This window comes from Rhipicephalus sanguineus, chromosome 10 (genome assembly GCF_013339695.2).
Source record: "Rhipicephalus sanguineus isolate Rsan-2018 chromosome 10, BIME_Rsan_1.4, whole genome shotgun sequence".
NCBI lineage: Eukaryota > Metazoa > Arthropoda > Arachnida > Ixodida > Ixodidae > Rhipicephalus > Rhipicephalus sanguineus.
In genome coordinates this window covers 8,238,344-8,258,963 of record NC_051185.1, presented here as the reverse complement: position 1 = coordinate 8,258,963, position 20,620 = coordinate 8,238,344, and the positions used below count along the sequence as shown (strand labels likewise).

At 48.8% G+C, this 20,620-nt stretch overlaps 1 protein-coding gene across 9 annotated transcripts in view; it reads right to left on the bottom strand.

The window, feature by feature from the left end:
• LOC119406955 (6-phosphofructo-2-kinase/fructose-2,6-bisphosphatase) overlaps nt 1-20,620 on the bottom strand; it is a 163,377-nt gene that overhangs the window by 51,107 nt on the left and 91,650 nt on the right. For 5 of the 9 annotated variants that reach the window (XM_037673757.2, XM_037673758.2, XM_049419960.1 and 2 more), the window contains exon 1: nt 18,810-19,474. The exons of the other annotated variants lie outside the window; for them this stretch is intronic. In XM_037673757.2, the coding sequence (XP_037529685.1) occupies nt 18,810-19,461 (652 nt within the window). In that variant the 5' untranslated portion in view covers nt 19,462-19,474. Of the gene's footprint in view, nt 1-18,809; nt 19,475-20,620 lie in introns of those variants that run through there. 9 annotated transcript variants of the gene reach the window in all.

The window sequence follows — 20,620 nt, the reverse complement described above, 5'->3', positions numbered from 1 at the left end:
AGGCGCACGTTATAGAACCGCCGGTTTTCGATAGAAATTCGTATTACAGCTCTATAAGGCGTACATCATAATTGTATCGTGCTTTTGGTATGAAAAGACCACGGAATTTATTTAGTTTAATTCAGCAACCTTAGAAATAGGGGGGCCCACAATCCGGGGACGCCTTCGGTCAGGCTTACAAACGAACGCAAAGTGAGTGGAAAGGCTTAAGGCTACGCAAAATCGAGTGTAAACGCCATTTCTGAAAACTCTCAAATAAAAAAAAAGAGAAAAAGAAGAGTCGAACGTAACTGAAGAAGCCGGGGGCACATGCAGCACTCAGAAAAATGTTATACCTAAGCAGTCTCGGCATGCCCGGTTCCACGTCGTAGACGCCTCTTCGAGTCGCAGCAAGAGAACGAGGAACGACTTGGAAACGGCAACAGCGCCACACTTGGAAACCTCGTCTCAACATGCCCGCTATGCCGTAATATCCTCGCGATCTTTCCCTGCGTTCTTACCGCATTCGTGTTTAACCCCCTGCACTGTCACGTTCAGCGCAAGAACGATAATTTCTTCATTTAATGAAACGAAGCGTAAAAGCGAACGGAAGAATGCTGCGGCGCCACGGAAAAAGCAACAGTTAAAGTGGTTTCCCTGTGAGCTGACACACACAGCTAGGCACTTCAGAGCCCCGTGGCACGACGCCAGAGACTTCCCGCCAACTTCGAAAGAGCGTAAAAAAAAAAAAAAGAACTCAGCGCCTTGGAAAATAAGAACACATCTGTCCCCCTCCATCTTTTCGTCCACTCTCTCTCGACATCAGCTCTGCATACAGTGTTCTAGAAGTTTATAGTGCGCTCACTGAGCGGCGGAGCGTGACGCACTTCATGTCGCCGCCGACAGGCGGCGCGGCTCACAGCGTCACCTGAAACTTTCCGGCGGGTTGCAGGGCGCGGATAGCGCGCGTTGTTGTTTTGCGCGCAAGAAAAGTCAATCTTACGGTGCGCAACTCACGGAAGTTCTTTTGATGCAAGTTTTCTGTGTGTTGTGAAATAAGTTACTGTCGTTGTGACTGATTTACGGAGGGCGAGCGATGTTTTAAGCGGCTGTTGCATAAATGAATGCTCCTCCACGCAGCCGCTGCAATAACAGGGTGTGTAGTTGGGGGCGTTCGTTTTTTTTTTTTTTTGTCCTGCTGATCGATACGATTTTCAATGCACTTGCGCCACTGTAGCTATCATAGCGACTTCACTCCCGCCTTTCGAGCCCCACTATGCCGAATATAAACAACGCCTCATTTTTAAAATTTTTTCGCGTATATATGATCTAGCTGGTCTGTGTAACTAACCCACTTAATGTTCTTTTTTTTTCGCGAATCAATAATGGTTGGAATCACTCGGCTTCGTAATAAATGTATCCGCACCGTACGCTTAAAAAAATTTTATTTACAGACTTAGATCGTACAAGCTAGCTAGGTTACCAAAACTGCAGTTGGACTCGTATACCCAATAAAAAAAAATATTTATACATAGCTAATATGAGTACATAACAAGTAACATGTATCACGTGCGTACACATTTTTATTGCACTTTGGAATTGCACCAGCGCGGATAAAACAGGTCACGAAGAAACACTCGACAGTGTCACGCACTGACATACTGATTTTATGTACACAAAACCCTGCCTATGTATGCGCAAATGTTTGCCATATCACAATATGAATTATCAATGCCGAAAATGTCACTCGTGGTCGAACAATAAGCAGATGCAACAAACGTGTATGAACATCTGCTAGTCGACTACGAAAATGAAAAATAAAGGACAGCAAGAAACGCCGGCGATGTTTGCAGTCGACAGCCGACGACAACGTCGATCTACCAGGAACTGGGGCATCCCAAAAAGAGCCCAATCCCTTTGGACCTCCCCCGCTTCCTAATGAGAGCTACTTCAGCCCCCCTCTACATCTCCTTTTCTGTACGTCACTATCCAGCCCGTTTCATCCGTCAGTATAGTTCTGTGCTTAGGACTTCGATAGCGAAACAAGCAGCGACGTACCAGCGTTCTTTATTATTTTTTTAGAAGTACCCCTACCCCCCCCCCCTTTTTTTTTACTAAAGCACGAGTATGGTTTTGTTGTCACCACCCTCGCGCGTTTTCTTGCTTTTATTGCTGTCACACTTGACTCTGCGGTCACTCCTAGCTTCGTTGGGTCCAGCTGTTTTTTTCTATGCACGTACGCTGCATGCTCTATGTGCACGACCGCCTGAGGCTGTAAAAAAGCGCGTCCCTCCCGTCCAGATGCAGCGGCGGGCCGTCTTTGAGACAGTTGCGATTTGCGGATAGACACAGATGCCGATCCTTCAGAAAAACAAGCATATATAAGTGCAGTAAAGTGGCACGCGGGGTGCCGACAAAGGTCCTTCAAACGAATGAACGGCGTGAACATGCGCTGCAGGGCACACACAAATGGAAACAGCTTCAACTACTTGGGTCAGTTTAAAAAAAAAAGAATAAAATGCTCGATTCACTCCGCTCATTTTTTTTTTTTTTTTGTGATCTGTTTTTGTGTCATTGTGGTGGCCCTCTCCCCGCCACCAACCCCGCGTTTGTTGATACCCCCGCAACTACAGCGTAACCCCCACCGACCAAGGGGACGCGCTCCACACCCCGCAAGAGTTTTCAGGAGAAACTGGCGGCAGCGCCCCTGGCGGGCGCTCAAGCTGTCGACGCGGAGAGGGCCGCGGCGGCGCGGCGCAGGGATACGGCAGTGAGCCCACTGCCCCATTCTAGTACACTGTAGCTCTGCACCACGCCAGCATCGTGTCTACGAAACGGAAAGCAAGGATTAAAAAAAAAAGAGAGAGATACAGGAGCCCGAGTGGTGAGAAGGAATGGTGCGCGAGTACGGAAAGGGCACGAGGTTCGGATTCGGAGAGAATCGCGCGTGCGCGCTTCGCGATGACGTCACTCGCGACGTCATCGAACGTCACGGGGCAGCGCCACGCCTGCAGATGTTTTCAATGTCACCTTGGAAGCTCCGGCGCCGCACGGAGGCAGGAGAGGCGAAAGAACGCGCGCTGGGGAAAAAAAAAAAAAAGCAACAAACTTTTTTTTCTACACAGCTGTTAGAAACTGCGCTGAGGCGGGCCATCGTCCCTATACCAACACGACTCCTGCGTTTTGGGTGCGTGAGTGCATGGCTGAGTCTCCGCGGTCTGAAAGTAATGCTTCGTTTTTCGTGGCTCAACGATTCAAGCACAAGATAAACGCTACTGCACCCCAGGAGACGAGTAACGCCTGTGGTTGTTCTCTCTCTCTATCTCTTTTTCTTTCTTTTTTTTTTCTGCGTTCGCGGCAAGGACTAGTTTTCTTATCGCGAGCATCGCCGGTCCACTCGTCGACAGGGGGCCGCTTAAACAGTTCGTCCTCAGGAGAAAGGTCACCATTCAAATAAATGACCCCCACTCCCTTAATGTTGGAGCGGGGATAGCAAGCGAGAGTAAGGCGAAAGAGAGACACCGACACATTTATTCGTTACAAACCGAAGAGAGAGAGAGAGAGAGAAAGAAACGGTCGTGCTGACAAAGCGTAACAAAAACGACGATGCGGACTTTTCGAGCAGTTTCCGCCCGTGCCTCGTTTCTTCGTCGGTGTACCTTCTTTTTTCTTTTTTTCGTCGATAAGCGCGCTTTCCCACGTGGCCCGTGTGCGCTGCGGCTAAGCTAACTTCCGCGTTAAAAAAAAAGCGCGCGCCCGTCTCGCAGCTCGCTGTGCAAACAAAATCGCTTAACGAGAGGAACATGGAAACATACGACGGTGTCTCCGGGAGAGCAAAATACACGAACACTCGCGAGCGCGCGGGAGCGAATAGAGCTGACAACGTTGAGCGCTAATCTGCTCACCCGGGCACGACGCAGTGTCAGCACTTACAAGAGCAAGAGATAACCTGCTTCGAAGCTCAAAAGAGATAGCGAAGAAAGCTTAAAAAAAAAGATAACGCATCTAACGAGAATTTGCTACTAGGCTAGTTGTTTCATAATGCTGCATTGTAGAGCGCAAATTCGGAACAGGGCATAATAGGGAGTCAATCGCCCAATAAAGCATAGTCTGGCACGCAAAGGAGCACGTCATGCAGTGGTCAGCAAGATGACTTCTCTCCTTATTGGTCACATTTTTTGCGCGTTCCCTGAGTCGGTCATTGCGGCAGCGCCCCGTCTGACCGATGCATACTTGTTGACCACAGCATGGCGTGCTCCGGTTGTGAACCACGTTTTGATGAGCAAAAATCCTAGCCCGAAGTAAGCAAAACACGTTTCGTGAAACGTTACAAGCATATTTTATCAGGAAAGCAAGTGAGGAGTGTTTGAGCGACACATCGATTACGCTGTACAATGTAGAAATGAGATGTCTTTCGCGCCTTGTTTGATAATTTTTTGCTGCAATCGCCATTGGTCGTTGTGACGGTGCGCCTGCGCAGCTTGTTGATACATAAACCTGCGCATCTGCCTTCAATAAAATCAGTTGTTAGTCTGCGCCTGTGTTCGTTTGTTCCTTTCTGTTGTCCTGTCTCGTGGCGCTACTTACGATGGTATTTACGTCCGAACACCAACTCGTCTAACATTCAACTCTTTTAAACTACTTTCAAACACAATCCACAGCGCAAGTACAAACAAGGGAGAAGTTCAGGGGAATAGGAAAGCTTGAAGAGCTGAAAAATTATTGGGGTGCCGCAGCCTTGAAGATGACAAGACTTCTTTGCGAGGCGCTGGCTCTATTGGCCGCGAGATCGAGCGGTGTCGCCGCCTGGCAGCTGCTGGCAGAACCGCGCCTAGTGTGGATTGCTCCATGCGTCGTCTGCTAGCCACGTTGTGTTTGCATGTGCGCGTACGTCGTGCAGGTGCTCAAAAGGCGGTTTGTTCCGTTGAGTTAGTGCAACTTTAACCACACATACGTATGCATTTGGCCTTGATCGGCTATATATGTACTGTAATAATATCAGTGAGTGCACTTGTCGAGAGTGCTGTGTGTGGTCGTCGTACCCTCCGTTCACGAGATGCATATCAGTGTAGGTGCCGCTCTGTGGTTCAAGCGCATTAGAAAGTGCACTAGGCGTTGCCCTAAAGATGAGAAGTATTAAATCTCATGTGAATATAGCCTTTTAGCAAGTCGGTGGTAAAAACAAAAAGGCTCTCGTGCACTTGCGCATTGTGGCTATGTGTGCAACTTCGGGACTGTCGTTATAGATTACGCGACGAGCTTTAGTTGTGTACGGTCCTAGTCCCACTACACAGAAATATTTCCGTCATGTCACGCCTGACACTTCGGTACTTAAATTGTCCCCTTAAAAGAACAGAAAATGGAATGATCCGAAAATCGCAAAACTGAGTTGCCTTGCGCAATTTTAACTTGTGGCGAAATTTATACAAAAACACCCGTGTACTTAGATCAAGGTACCCTTTAAAGAGCCCTGATGGTCAAAATTAATCCAAACGGTATGCTTTACATTTGTGTCGTAGTAATTTCACGCGAAGCCACATCTTTTTTTTTTTCTTTACATTATCTTGAGCGTTTGTGTTGCGAGCGGACATTATTCGCATGAAAAACGTACTTTGGTGCCGTGAAATAACCGGGCCTTTTTTCTATTACTCTCGTGCAAGTAATCAATCGAAGAAAGTTCCGTCCTGTACAGTTACCTTTGTGTACTCTTACTGGAATAAAAACGAGCGTGCGCGTGTTAAATGTCCCCGTAGCGCTAAAGTGCTGTTAGCCACGTAGCCTTCCTCAGGAAACCTGTAAACCTATCAACTGTCCTACATTTCATGAAGAACTGAATAAGAAATGCGGATGAATATTTGAGCACGCAGTGCACAAAGTGCTATTTGAACTCATCGTGCAGGAATACGGGCTTTCTTTTTCTTGGGGGTATCCAGGTGAACAAGAAGTAAATAATTAATTGAGTCGCGCTACAGCAGTGCGTATAGTAGGTGGAACACAAGCTAAGCGTGCAAATAAAACAACAAGGAAACGTCATCCATTGCGAAAACGCCGACTGTTGCCGAAGGCGGGCAACCGATTCATTGGCAGAATGCACTACTCTTACAAGTAATAGTAACGTTCGGCACGCTTCGTGCATTAATTCGGGAATGAAGAGCACATTTATTACCAGAAAGCTGCAGTCAACGCATTTTCTTTGCCGGAAATCGGGTCAAATCGCTCACAACGAAGCGCTCTTGTGTGCGTTTCTATACGCGCCGACAACCGCCCATCCACACTAGCGCGGCGACGGTGCTGCCACCTGTAGCCCCGATCTCGCGGCGAATAGCGACAACCCGTGTTCAAGAATTTTTTATCTCCACATCGCAAGGACGTTTGCACAGCGCGAGCCCGACGTGGACTCTAAGGCGGATGTTACGCTCGTCGCTAAACTAAAAAAGTGACTGCCTCAAAAACGCAGAAACTGCAGAAAATGCGCCATCGTCAAGACGACATTGAAATGCAAGCACCCTCTTTCTTTCCTTCCTTCATCCTTCTGTCTCTCTTTCTATCAGGAACTGACACGTGTCGGTCATTTGAAAACGGAACTTCCAAGTTCTTGCACTTTTTTTTCTTAACTGCACTCGGCGGCGAAACGCCATCCTCGTTGCCGCTCGCTGTCTTTCCTGTGCCTTTATGTTTTCTTTCAAGCTGTGCCGTTAGGAAAAGATAGAGAGACCAAGACACACATACAAGGGAGAGGCGGGAGAGGAAGGAAGACATAACCGCTCCGCGCAGGGAAGAGAATAAATCAAGCGAACAAGGGCAAGACGACGACACGGCCTTCGGGGGCACAAAAGCACGGCGTGGGATTCTATTGCAGCTTCCCGTGTTGACACACCTTTACAGACAAGCCTCGCTCTTATTGCAAGAGGCGATGCGTACATCCCCTATACGCTTGCAGTGTCAGGTGCAAACGACGCAGTCCCGAGAACCGATTACACGACAGGAGAAAAAGAACTGCCTCCGGTGTGTAAACATGCACGAGTTCAAATCGGATCCGGGACATATCAGTCGAACGGAGAACGCTTGCGGAACGGCGCTTTCAAGAAAGACGTCGAGCATGGCGGAAGCGTTTAAAAACTGTGCAGAAAATATTCTGAAGCTTCGCTTTAATACCACGGAAAAGTAACAACAAAACGAGAATGTTAAACAAAGGTGTCTGCGCCTTTTAGTGGGCCTGTATAGGAAGAAATGGGTGATGCGCTAATTGAACTGCACAAAGCCGCGGCGAAGCTCCCTCTGAGGAGACGCATGAGACCACCCACGTACGCAACAGAAAACCAGGGCAGTTTCGATCCGCGAACTCTTTGTCGCTTGAAGCTCTGCACGCAAAACATCGCGTAACCCACAGCCGCGAGTAAATATCGCTCTGCGCGAGAAGGAATAATAAAAGAGGCCGGACCAGAGGCATGCTCGTGGGAACAACACTTCGCAATGAGTTCGCTATCTCGCCTGGCGTTCAACGTGCAAGAGCAAACAAGGACTGCTCGAGCTTTGTCGTCGACGCGACGCAAAGACTGCGAGACGCCGCGGTGCACAAAGCGACGTCGACGTTAAGCCGGCCAGGGATCACTACGTCGCGGTTCATTCGGCCTCGGGCTCCAGTATATGATTACAAGCCGAGCATGGTGCGATCTATAAGCACACGGCGCGGCAGTCGAACGGTCTGCGTGAAACGACGCGGAAGTGGAGTCATGCGAACATTTGGCAAGGGCTATTAGTCCCTTTTCATTGTCTACAGTACAAACACGGCAATAATGTGCAGCGAAGACAACACGGACACGGCCCGAAGCAGCTCCAAATATATCTTTACGTGAAGTGCCATCGGCGACTGAGTGATTAATTTGTATGTTGATTCAACGTCCCGAAGGGGTATTAGATGTAATATTACAGGCAATATATATTATACCCATGTGGAGAAGCATTGGAACGCTGTAATTGGTCGTCCTCTCGAGGTTTTGTAAACAGTGGCGACAGGGCGCGGCACCTTCTCCTGATTTACTGAGCGAGTGTTACCTAAACTGTTCGTCCCTTTTCAGGGCATCGGGGTTTGTGTGTGTTCACATGTTTCGACGAGATTTGAACGGCGTAGGCGCCTCCACCACTTTGTAAAGGCGTTTATTAACGGCGGGATTGATGGCGACGATGCAACACGACGACAGTCACGACGGAGCGCAGAGTCGCAGACTCTCACGAGCACGAGGGGCGTGCTCTCCGAGAAGAGGCGAAGAGGGCGACCCACTAGAAGGCGCTCGAGAGGACGACCCATTACAGCGTTCCAATGTTTCTCTACAATTAATATAGTTACACCTCCAGGATCGGAGGCATTGCAAGCTTTCTGCACGTCACCTGGTTTTGCATTGCCTCCGTGATCAGCCCACCTTTGACAGATCGACAATGTCGTGTGATGACGTCATCACGCGACATCACATTGTTCTACTTATACTGTCGTCATTATGACGTCACAAAGTTTGTCGATTCATGACGTCACGATGACGTCATAACGTGCTGATTTTTTGCATCACTCGTGTTGACGCCAGCGCCGCGGGACGCCGCCGACGGTCAATCTTCGCGTTTGATGAGGCATCTAAGGCTTTCGCTTTCATACTACGAAGAAGATACAGATTTTAGTTTTTGGGCGAGCAATGCCGCGGTCTTGGGGCCGTTGTGCTTTAATTATCCCGATACTTGGTTATCGGTGCGGCTGACTACACGCTTCAACCCCAGCGTTCCTTCTCACAAACGTGAAAACCGTCTTACCTCCGCTCCGGTACAGGTCGCCAATTAAGCGACGTGTCCATGTCTTCCGGAGACACAAACGTGAGACAACGGGAAATGGGTCGCGCGGGGGGCCGGCCTCCGCGGCCGATCTGATTGACCGCAAGGCCAGCCCCAAGACCGCTCGGCCGAGACGACGACGACGCCGCCCTGGACGTTTAATCACCCCCATCCGCCCTGGCGACCGAGTGCGCTTGTTTACGCGACCGCAAGGCCTGCCGTGCTACGCGGTCGTTCCCTACTGACGGCACGAACAGCCAGCCCATATATCCCCCGTGTGCGCGAGTCGTTTGCCTGGATTTGGGACTGCATCGCTGTCCAGCCGGCATTAAATGTTACGGCGCGAGGGCCCAAGCATGGCCTATACAGCTGCCTGGGCGCCAGCCTCGCGGGTTATTTATAAGGCGAAAGCCTCATATGTCTCACCAAACACGAAAATTGACCGTCGGCGGCGTCAACGCGAGTGATGCAAAAAATTCATCAAGTGATCGCGTCACCATACGACGTCATCAAGACTTCACAGATCGTGAAAAATCAGTGACGTCATCATGACGTTCTCATACATCACTATGACGTCACACAGCGTGGCGTCACACGATGAAGTCAGCACACGACATCGTCGCTTTGTCAGAGGCGGGCTGATCACTGGAGGCAGTGTAAAACCAGGTGAGGTGCAAAAAAACTTGAATACCCCCGATCCTGGAGGCCGTGTGAAACCACCTTTAAGTGCAGAAAGCTTTAGGAGGAGGGGGGGGGGGGGATGAATACATCGAATGAGAAGAAGACGACCGCTTTCGCCTTCGAGTTTTCTTAGGCGAATGTATAAGAAACCTTGCGAGTTTTCTTTTTTTTTTTTTTGCCTACCAATATCGCGAGAGGTTGCGAAGTCTTAAGTACAGGATTAGGTCAACATTTTTTGTTGTCAACTCTATGTCATCGCAGTTGAACGCAGCGAATTCACTGTAACAGTTTTAAAAAAAAGAGACCTGCACAAGCTGCTGTAGCTTGTAATGGCGTACTCTGCACTCCTCTGTATTGACGTGTCCTTTCCTCTGCAGTGTCCGTCCGTATAATATACTTTGCTTCTTAAACCCTCCTTCTTACGTCCTCGTTTTCTCACGCCAAGACGTGCTCCTTATTATTCAATCAACCCTACCAGTAAAGAGTATTACTGAACTGTCTGTATGACCGTTAATGAAAACCAGCAGATAATGAAGGCAAGCAAGGTATGGGGGATGTTAATTGTACTGTTTTAATTGTGTTGTAGTAATTGGGATAGACTTGAAGAAATTAAAGTGGACGAAAAGACAACTTGCCACCGGCTGGGACCGAACCTGCAAGGTGGTGTTTCTGGAATGCCGACGGAGCATCATGTCTGAGGAGCTCATTCGCGGAGACTTTTCATAGCAGCAGGACGTTCACTATAAGTATAGTAAACACGATGTCATGGCCATCCATCAGGCCATCCCAGTCTTGCAAAAGTTTCACGCCGAGGCGTAAAACACCGCCGGCTCCCACGACGTATCGACACGCTCATGTATCGTCTAAGACTTAGAACTGCTTACACACGGCACTTTTTTTTTTTTATTCCGGATTCAGCGTGCGCCATCGTCAACATGTTCGGGCAGCCACGACGACGAGGGTGTGCATCATCTGTTGCTCGACTGTCTCAAACACGACTCGAACAGGAACTCCACTCGCTGGACTCGGAGCGAACGTTCTCGTTGGCGAAAATACTAGGACCGTGGCCATCTCGGATAAATCGCAGAGCAATGAATGTGCTTCAACGTGTCTTTTTTTCGCTTATTTGTTTTCTTTAAGACTCTAATGTTTGCGATGAATATTGAGCGGACTACATTGAAAGTGTGCACTGCGGTTTTACGGGTGCTGTGTTCAAACGAGAGTTTTTTAACTTACCGAATGTAGGACGGTATATACGCATATATATATTACTTTTCTTTGTTATTTTTTAATATCCGAACAGCCAAGCGCAAAGGAGTAGCCGTCACCAAGCAATGGTGACAACCACTCCTTCATTTATTCTTTATTTCAATAAAAAAAAAACGGCGACGAGCTAATAACCCGACTCTGTGGCGGCCACGGCTATCTATGTCCGGCTATCGACCTCAGAGGCCGCGCAATACATGCTATGCAAATACAAACGAAAACAAATGGTACAAGATCAATGACGTAGGTTGGAAGTCCGGAAAGCCCTAGGAAAAAAAAAAGAAACATCGGATATGGGATGAAATAGGCTTGCTTATAACGCCGGAGGAGACGTCAGTGTGCGAAAAGCACGGATAAAGCCCGAACCATATAGAGCGTTTTTGCCGGCGTTTCCTGGCGTTGCGTCCCTCGGCGTCGTCGCATCAACGCCGTCAGAGAGGGCGGCAAACCATATGAAGAGCGTTAGCTCAGCGTCACACAGTGTGACCAGAGGGAATGAACCTGACACCTCGTAAAGCAGTGTACAGTTTCCGTCAATGGACAAACAAGATATATTCCTGATTATAGCTTTTATGTCTCATTAGCAATTCTGTGGTTCAGAAAACGAGTCGCAGTGACACAACGCCACCGAAAAGTCTATTTTTTTTATTTGACTTGTAGCGCCAGCTATTGGCATTAAGAAGAAGCACAAACTTGTAATATATGGCCTCTGAGCTTGAAGCTGCCGTACATCTTTGAGGCTACGTATTCGGCCAATACACTCATTCCTGCTAAGCCTACCGATGAACTAGAGTACGGCACTCGGAAAGACTTCAAACATATCACGATCGCTTTGCTGTCGAAGCTTCTAGGGAACAAGCTAAGTCAAATACAAGCATCAGTTGAGAACTTAAGGGCCACACAGTGCACGGCGACGACTTATTAGATCCGAGGCGGGCGGCAGCCATTTTGGCAGCAGCGACGACGTCGTTACGTAGCGGAAGTCGCTGCCAGCCGCACGCTGATTGGTCCTGCGTCCATCGAACTGCTTCCGGCGTCGACGCTGCCGCCCGTGATGTCTGGACCGTCCAGAGGTGGACGTTTCGGCCACCGTCACCGGTAGCGTCGACGTCGAGGGACGCCGGCGTACGAAACGCCGGGAAAACGCCGGCAAAAACGCCGACATGAGCGAAGGCGAAAGGACGCTGCAGGGGTTACTGGCGGCATCTGTTCCCGTCAGCTTCTTCATTACTTGATCGTGTTTCCTTTATTTCGTTTGTTTCTTGTTTTTTGTGTTGTTTTTTTTCCCCTTGATTCTCGACCGCCGGGGTTAACGCACCATCCGGCAAATGGGAAAAAAAGTGTAAAAAATATGCAAGCGAGACTACGAGCGCGGGGGTCGACTAATTGCAGCGCTCGACGCGACTCAAAGACCGCGAGACCGCCTGTGAAAAAAATAAAAAATTAAAAATTTTACAAGAAAACGAAAAGTAGACGAACCGCATGAACGCTGTCGGAGCGTAGGTTTCGCAACATTGCAGTCCCTTCATAACGTTCGTCGCACGCATTTTAGCCGCCATCGAAAATGCGGCCGCCGCGGCTGGGATTGGATCCAGAGACCTTCGGTTCAGCAGTCGAGCACCCTAACCAACAGACCACCGCGCCGGGTCAATCGCTATACCGTAGAGCAGTGAGATACATCATCATCATATTTAAATGACTAGGAAAGGCTTCCTGAATTATCTCAAGTGACACCCGACAGCGTCAAACAAACCAATGCTCTATAAGCCTGCAAGTTTCCCCGTCTCATCACTTCGTATACTATAGCATGGTATAGCCTTCCGACTCGACTATGCAGCTCTTGCTTTTCCTTGGCAGCTGTTCTGGCGTTCGGTCAGCAGTTGGACATGAACAGGGAAAACACGTCGCGCGTCGAGGTTACCTAACGCGTACCGACGCAAAAGCGCTCAGAATATACCCCCTCCAGATACCTCGGGCGCAAAGCTGAATTACCACTTATGCCTGGCGCAATTAATCGTCACTACGTAACGAATGACGTCATAGTGCTTACGCGAGCCAATGAACATCCGCCGTATAGCAGTCGTAAGAGGAGTCTATAGAAGTCGTATAGGAGCCGCCACACTGCGCATCTGTTTACTGAGTTATACCTGGACAAAACGCGAACGTCACATTCGATGGGATTAAAAGGGAGCATTAAGGCTAAGCATAGATGTTCACAGGTGGATATTCCCCACTGAAGTAAAACGCCAAATAAGTTCACACTTCTGGTATGTACATCGCTTTAAATGTGATTTTCTGTTCAAACTGCTGCTAACCTTTGTATTATTCATATGCGACCTTCAGCGAGGCTCCTGTTGCAGTATAGTGCTTTGGAACCCTCGTCTGCATATTTTGTGCATCATAAATATCTCATTATGTAATAACAAAACTGATTGATTGATTGATTGATTGATTGATTGATTGATTGATTGATTGATTGATTGATTGATTGATTGATTGATTGATTGATTGATTGATTGATCGATCGATCGATTCATGGGCGCCGTCTACGGGACGGGGAGGGACCCTTCCCCCGAAGTTTGAGAAGTCGGCGTCTGTGAGTGGATTGCTCAAATACTCTTCAAAAAAAAGGTACACACACACACACACACACACACACACACACACACACACACACACACACACACACACACACACACACACACACACACGTGTGTGTGTGTGTGTGTGTGTGTGTGTGTGTGTGTGTGTGTGTGTGTGTGTGTGTACTTTTTTTTGAAGAGTATTTGAGCAATCCACTCACAGACGCCGACTTCTCAAACTTCGGGGGTAGGGTCCCTCCCAGAAATAAGAGAAAAGGCTCAGAGGAAACGCCCTGTTGTCATCCCGTATGTGCACAGAGTGGCTCATTCGCTAAAGAACGTGGCCTCTCGCTTTGAGGTCCCTGTCGTGTTTTCGGCACCTCGGAGGCTTTCACGCATTTGTGCTCGTTCGAGCGGCGCGCCAATTGCAGAGTGTGTCAAGGAGCACACAAACTGTTTTTTGAACTGTTCAGTAGGCGTTGTCTATAAGATTCCGCGCAGTTGTGGCAAGGTGTACATCGGCCAGTCGGGCCGGTGTATAAATGATCGCCTATAAGGGACCACACATTATCAATGAGGAATGGCTCAGGTTCGCATTTGCCGCATCATTGCAAGGAGTGCTCGTGCGAACCTCTGCTGAAAGGCACGACTATCTTACGAAGAAGCAAAGACAAGGTCAGCACGTGAACTAGCGGAGGCGATGTACATTAAGCAATTCGGAGACCAATGCATCAGCGTGCCGTCCTTGTCGCTTTTTGAAAACGAGTTTGTTTGTTTGTTTGTTTGTTGTGTGTGTGTGTGTGTGTGTGTGTGTGTGTGTGTGTGTGTGTGTGTGTGTGTGTGTGTGTGTGTGTGTGTGTGTGTGTGTGTGCGCGCGCGCGTGCGTGCGTGCGTTCGTGCGTGCGTGCGTGCGTGCGTGCGCGCCGTTAATTAAGCCACACCAGCGGCTACACGAGCCGTGCAGTTAATCCGAGCAGCTCATCTCAATAAAGGTCTTCTTTTTATATGGTATAGGCATGCATGTATGCGTATATTGCCTCCGTAATTGAGGATGCGGGATCAGCATGTTTACCTTATCTAGCGCACGAAGCAATATAGGCGGCTTCGGCGAACAAATTGGCAACGCGATTTGCCGACACCAATGTCTGTAGGATTCCTCTTTCTTTTTTTTTTCTTTTTTTGTCCTATTCATTTCTGCCTGCATGCATTCTTCTTCACTGCCGTATACAATTTCTTTGCCTTCTTTTTCTTCCTTTCTTGTATTATTTCTGAGTTCTGGAAACAACGAAGGGTACAAAAAGTTCCCAGTTAAGCGTATGCTACTCAGGTGAAAAAGGCAGTAAAAATAACTAAAGGCAGTTTTTTCCCCTCTCTAAGCGCCAGCATTTGTTATTAGCGAAACTGCAATATTGCCCTTCTTACCCCCTCTCACATCTCGTCCCGGTTCCAATCCCGGAATCCAATTTCGCGTCGCGTCAGGTTAAGCTAAAAGTTTCAAGCCGACGCCGCAGTGCGCGCAGAGCAAGGACTCTGAATAATATACGTCACTCCGCAAATGAGCCTAGCGCTTGGGTTAGGAATGAGTGATGGTCAGGCACAAACGGGTGTTAAGGCTAGTCGAAACCAAGAACAAATTGGCATGGGCGGGGCATGTAGCGCGTAGGCAAGATAACCGCTGGTAACTAAGGGTAACAGATTGGACTCCAATAGAAGGCAAGCGTGATGCGGAGGCAGGAAGTTAGGTGGGCAGATGAGATTATATAGGCGTGGCCGCAACAAGCACAGTGCCGGGTTAATTGGAAAGACATAGGAGACGCATCTGCCCTGCAGTGGGCATAGTCAGGCTGATGATGACAATGGTCAGACATTAACCACGATTACAATGTGGTACAACGCACTACGAAGCCGCTGCGTACAGTGCTCGCGTACTGTAAGCTTTACCTGAGCAGTACAGTGACGAGCAGGGCGCGGACATACCACGTCTTTAATTTCACGCTTCTGCGCATTTACGAATACAATTGCTTCGATTCAGGCAGCGGCGGTCGCATTTTCTATGGAGGCGAAAATGCTAGAGGCCTGAGTACTTAGATTTAGGTGCTCGTTAAAAAGCACCGCACTGTCAAAATTTTCCGGAGCTCTCCCCTACGGCGTGCATCATAACCATGTCCTGGGTTCGGAACGAAGAACACCATAATTAAAGTTACGAATGCATTGGGATAGTAAAGAAGAAAGATGGTACGCGAATCTTCTTCTCGACGTTTTCTGTGCCGCGAAATGCTGAGCGGCGGAAACACGATCAGCCATGCAAGGTCAGGCAGTTATGTGTAGTCTGATCTTGGAAGATATGAAGTGCTACGAGTTGACGCTGTAACTCAAGCAGACAGCTGCATGCGAGCCCATATCTGCTGAATAGAGACAAGCGAACGCAGAAACGTCAGCTTCCCATTCGCTAAGGGGGAAAAAAAGGAAGGGGGAGGGGGTTCTCAACAAGTTTGGTACTGTTGTTATCGAAATTAGGAAGTTTAGAAATCTAGAACAAAATGCAGTCGCTAATTGTGGATGCTAAGGCATGAGACCTGGGGTAACCTGGGGTAGAAGTCGAGCGCACCCCTCCCCACTCCTCCCGGCGCGAATATATGCGTAACCGGCTGTTGATAACTGCAGGTTCTCCGCATACAGAGTTCGCCCGTGCCTGGTCCCTTTGGAATCATTCGTACATCATTGATTGATTAATGGATCGATCGAATGAATGATTTCATTATTCAATCATTCATTGATTTATTCGGTTTAACGCATCAAGCTTAAGACATGGCCTCTAAAAAGGTGCTGCGCAGTCGAGTTGTGGGGGTCAGGAGGGCCCGCCTCCGCAGACAAGACACGAACCCGCGACCTCGTGACAAGCAGCAGAACGCGATATACCTACTGAGCCACACCCCTACGGGCATGCGCCTACTTTTGTAGGAACCATTCAGGAGACGTTTATCGTCGACAACTGCACAGATGAGAGCATCGAACGATGTAATTGTGAAATATCCATTAAACAGCGCAACCAATCTGATAAAGTACGAAATGAGAATTGCGAATTCATATATAGATAAGGAATTAAAACAGAAAATAACGTCACAAGCGCCAGGGACATCTTCAATAACAGGAGCTTATAAAAAGCTCATGACATTCACCCAAGTGATAGAGAGCACAACATGAACAAAAAGCTAGCAATTCGGTGTAGCTGCGCTCTTGCGTGACCAGAGGATATACTTCCAAGAAACGCCCACTGCTGCACCCAAACCGCCTCCAGCACCGAACTTGAAAGCACGAACGCACGCACGCGCACACACGCGCCTGTCCAACCCGACCTATAGATCGATGCGCTGAAGACACGATGAACTACGCCAGGCGTCACACTATCTAGAAACTGTGAAGGGTCTATATAGGCCCTTCACATCCGTTAGCACAAGAACCCTCCCCCCCCCCACCCCCCCCCGCCTTCCTTTTAGAGCGCAGCTCTTGGCGCCCTTTCCTGCGTTGAGCGGCGTCGCCGTTGTCGTCGTCGGCGTAACCGATAGAGCGAACGAGTATATACGAAAGAGAGCGAACGCGGAGCCTCGATATCACGAGCCACTGGCCTCTAACCTCGCTTTCTTCTTCCATCACGCGCGCTGGCCCCTCAGTCGGAGCTCGTGCGTATGGCTTCGCTTGTCCTAACGGGGCTATCGGCGTTTCGCTTGGTTCGCGACGCCTACAATGTGGTGTGCGTAGTGTGCGTAGCACTCGAGCGCTGGCAGTTTCTGTGGCAATATGTAACGAATGTTACATTGCTACAACTGCGGATAACCAAAGCTTCAAACAAAGTTGGCGTTGCCCCAAGACGAAGGTGCGCTCAGAATTCGCATTCGGCAGTATCGTAATCGTCGGTGAACTTTTATGTATTTATTTATTTTCAGCTTTCTTGCCGGTGACATGCTTGATCGGCACACCTAGTGGTACCGTGACACGCACCGTAACATCGGCAGCAACACACCTTTCATTCATTTTTTTTTTTAAATGTAACGTTCGTTTCGACACACAACAGCGCACAGAAAACAAGGACGGAAAGAACACACACGGTAAGCGCTGACTCCCAATGTTTCGACTCGAGAGCGTTTGCACCTATCGCAGATCCCATCTCTTCTTTTTATGTACAGGAGGTCCCAAGCTTACAAACCGCAGACGAGACCTTCTATATACGTCGTCAGCATTTAAAAATATTATAGCGAACATATGTAACAAAGAAATTCTAAATCTTGGATGTAGCAAAGACAGCACCAGATATTTCGGTGGTTGGACTGAAGATCAACTTTAGAAATATATATACCCCCCCTTTGTATCAATTTTCTTCCATCACTAATAGACATTCACTGAACGATAGAAAACAATTGCAGAAGAAACTGACTGGTGTCAATTATCATTGTCAACGCGAATAGCATCACCGCGACACGACGACGCAAGCAGCAAGCGTTGTGAAAACGCGCCAAGCGTCTCAACGCGCAAGCTTGAACGAATAATATTATTAAGCAAAATATACTCTTCAGCAAAGTATCAGTGCTTTAGCAAACGCTAAGGAAAGCAGGGGCGAAAACGCCCTCGCGAGACGCTCATAAAATTACTTTGACCTTCTCCATCAGTTGCAGGGTTACTTCATGTTGCTCTTCGATTAAGGCAAAGCGGTAGAGGCCCGCGTTACATAAGATTTGGGTGCACGTTAAAGAACTCCAGGTGGTCAAAATTGCCGGAGTCCTCCAATAAGGTGTACGTACGTCAAAGTTATGTCGTGGTTTTGGCACGTGAAACCTCAGCAATCATTACTATATTCCCACTGCTCTCTTCCGGTCGCCTATGAAGATCACCACACGGTTCTACATGCCGAGACTTGGCCGCCGAGGAGTTAATTCACATCTGACTCGCTTTATGCGCTAATGATCACTTGTAATCACTTGTAATCACTCGGCACACCTTTACTACATTAGGTTTCAATACATCGCCTATCTGAAACTTGGATAACTTTTCAGGGCTCGTTTCTCTTTGTTAGACACAATATTAATGAGAACTAACAGACAATGATGCCAAGGAAAGCATAGGGGATGTTCCTTGTAGTAATTAGGATATAAATGTGAAGAAAGTAAAGTGGACGAAAAGATAACTTTCCGCCGGCAGGGACCGCACCTGCGATCTTCGAATAACGCTCCACCACTGAGCTACGGCGGCGGTCATCACCCCGCCCACTTTACTTTCTTCACACGTATATCCTGATTACTACAAATAACATCCCCTATACTTTCCTTTGCATTATTGTCTGTTAGCTCTCATTAATATTCAATCTGAAACTTGTCGCACTATCTTGAAAAATGCTATCCGCATTTCGAGAATCATTAGCCCGTCTAATTAAGAAGCATTTACTTCCTCACTCTGTCTCAGCTACGCTGACAGCAATCGCGAGCACGCTACCTCGCCAGTCCTTGGGCCGGGCGTAGACCACTCCGTAGTGACGCGCGTGGACGCACTCGAAGCGGCACATGTGCTTGTAGCTGCCGTGGGGCAGCGGCGATGGACCGGGCCAGTTGGGGTGCGACTCGGCCATCGAGACCAGCTTCTCGTGCGATATTCTCGTCGGGGTGTGCAGCGGAGTCACGTCGATCGTCTCGCAGCCGCCCAGCGAGATCTCGGACGGCGGCGACGCCTGGCCGGAAGACGCACCTGGCGCGGGGTGCGTCTCCAGCTCGACGAACGACGCCGGCGAGAATACCCGCGACGACTTTGGCGACACGAGCCGCACATTCTGATGGGACTCCGTACGCCGCTGCTTCTCGAAAGGCAGCTGCGCTTGATCCTGCCTGATCTGCGATCGCTGCTTTTCAGGTGGCAACAGCGTTCTGGCTTCGGCTCGCGAGTGCGATTTTTCGGGAGGCTGCCGCTTTGCGAACGTCGCCTGACGTACTTCCGACGACGGCTGGCGTTTCACGGACGCTGACCGCTGTTTATCGGACGCTGCCGGCTGGTTTCCGGGCGGGGGCTGCTGGCTGGATTCGGTTGCCGAAGACGGCCGAGTTTCAGGCGATGCTGACTGCTGCTTTAGAGACGGTCTCTTTGGCGAAGACATGGACGCGTCCAGACGACGATCGACGACACAAACCTAACCCCCGACGACGCGACGCGCGGCCGGGATCTCCCGGACGGCGAAGGAAGGAAGGAGAGGTCCTTGACGACCTCGTCGGCCACTGTCGCCGTCGTCGCCGCCCGCCCAGCGACGCAGCGCGGCGGTGTTGGGCGCGCGGCCGCGCGTCTTTCGCTCGGAAAGATGTGCGCCGCCCATGGCGCCGCCGCTTCCTCAGGCCGCCGCCATTTTGGAGATGATGATGATAATAGTGTTGATGATGATGCTCATTACTGTCATCCCCTTCGAAATGGGGATGACAATAATGTCAGCCCTTTGTTTAAAAGCAGGTGTCGTTCTGTCTATTGTACTCAAGCATCGTATATACTTTTCAATAACCTATGTTTTTCTTGCTGGGCACACAAGGCCTTATTTCTATGATGTACTCTTATCCTATAGCCTAGATAACAGCACCGTAAGCAGAGGTCGGAGGTTGCGTACCTCCTGCCGGCCCTGCTTCTAATTAGTGACACCAATACCCACTACGACACGAAAAGCGGATAAATGGACGATAATACAAACAAGACAGAAGTTCAGGGAAAATGGAAGCTTGAACAGGTAAAAAAACAAAAAAATGTCGCTGGAGCCGCTGGACAATGTGAAAAAGCCAAGCCTTCTTCAATGACTTGCTCCAAGTCAATGGTCCTGATAACACACGTACATACACATCGCGTCTACTGAGTTGAGCGTGCACCGCACCACTCGTCCCCTTTATATAGCCAATTCCGCGGATAGTTAACATCGATACGACCAGTGGTCTGTGCACGCAAGTGTTTGGTATAACCGTTATATATGTTGGAAGAGAGAAAAAAAAAAAACTTGGATTATATCCCAGAGTTGGATCGAACCTGTACAATCCGGATATTCTTTGGAAACCGGGTCTTTGGTAACTCCATCATTTCTTCGAAACGTATTCAAAATTTCTTATTAGTGGTATATTTCGTATATGACTAATATCTTAACTGGCATCATCCCCGGCCAAATATCCGCAGGGGGTATGAGCCATAAAAAAAGAAAACAAAAACAATAATCAAAGTCGTGGTATTGAATTTTGCCTTTTTCATTACCCGTACGTGGTTCTTTTTTTTTTTCATTTCTTTCGTAG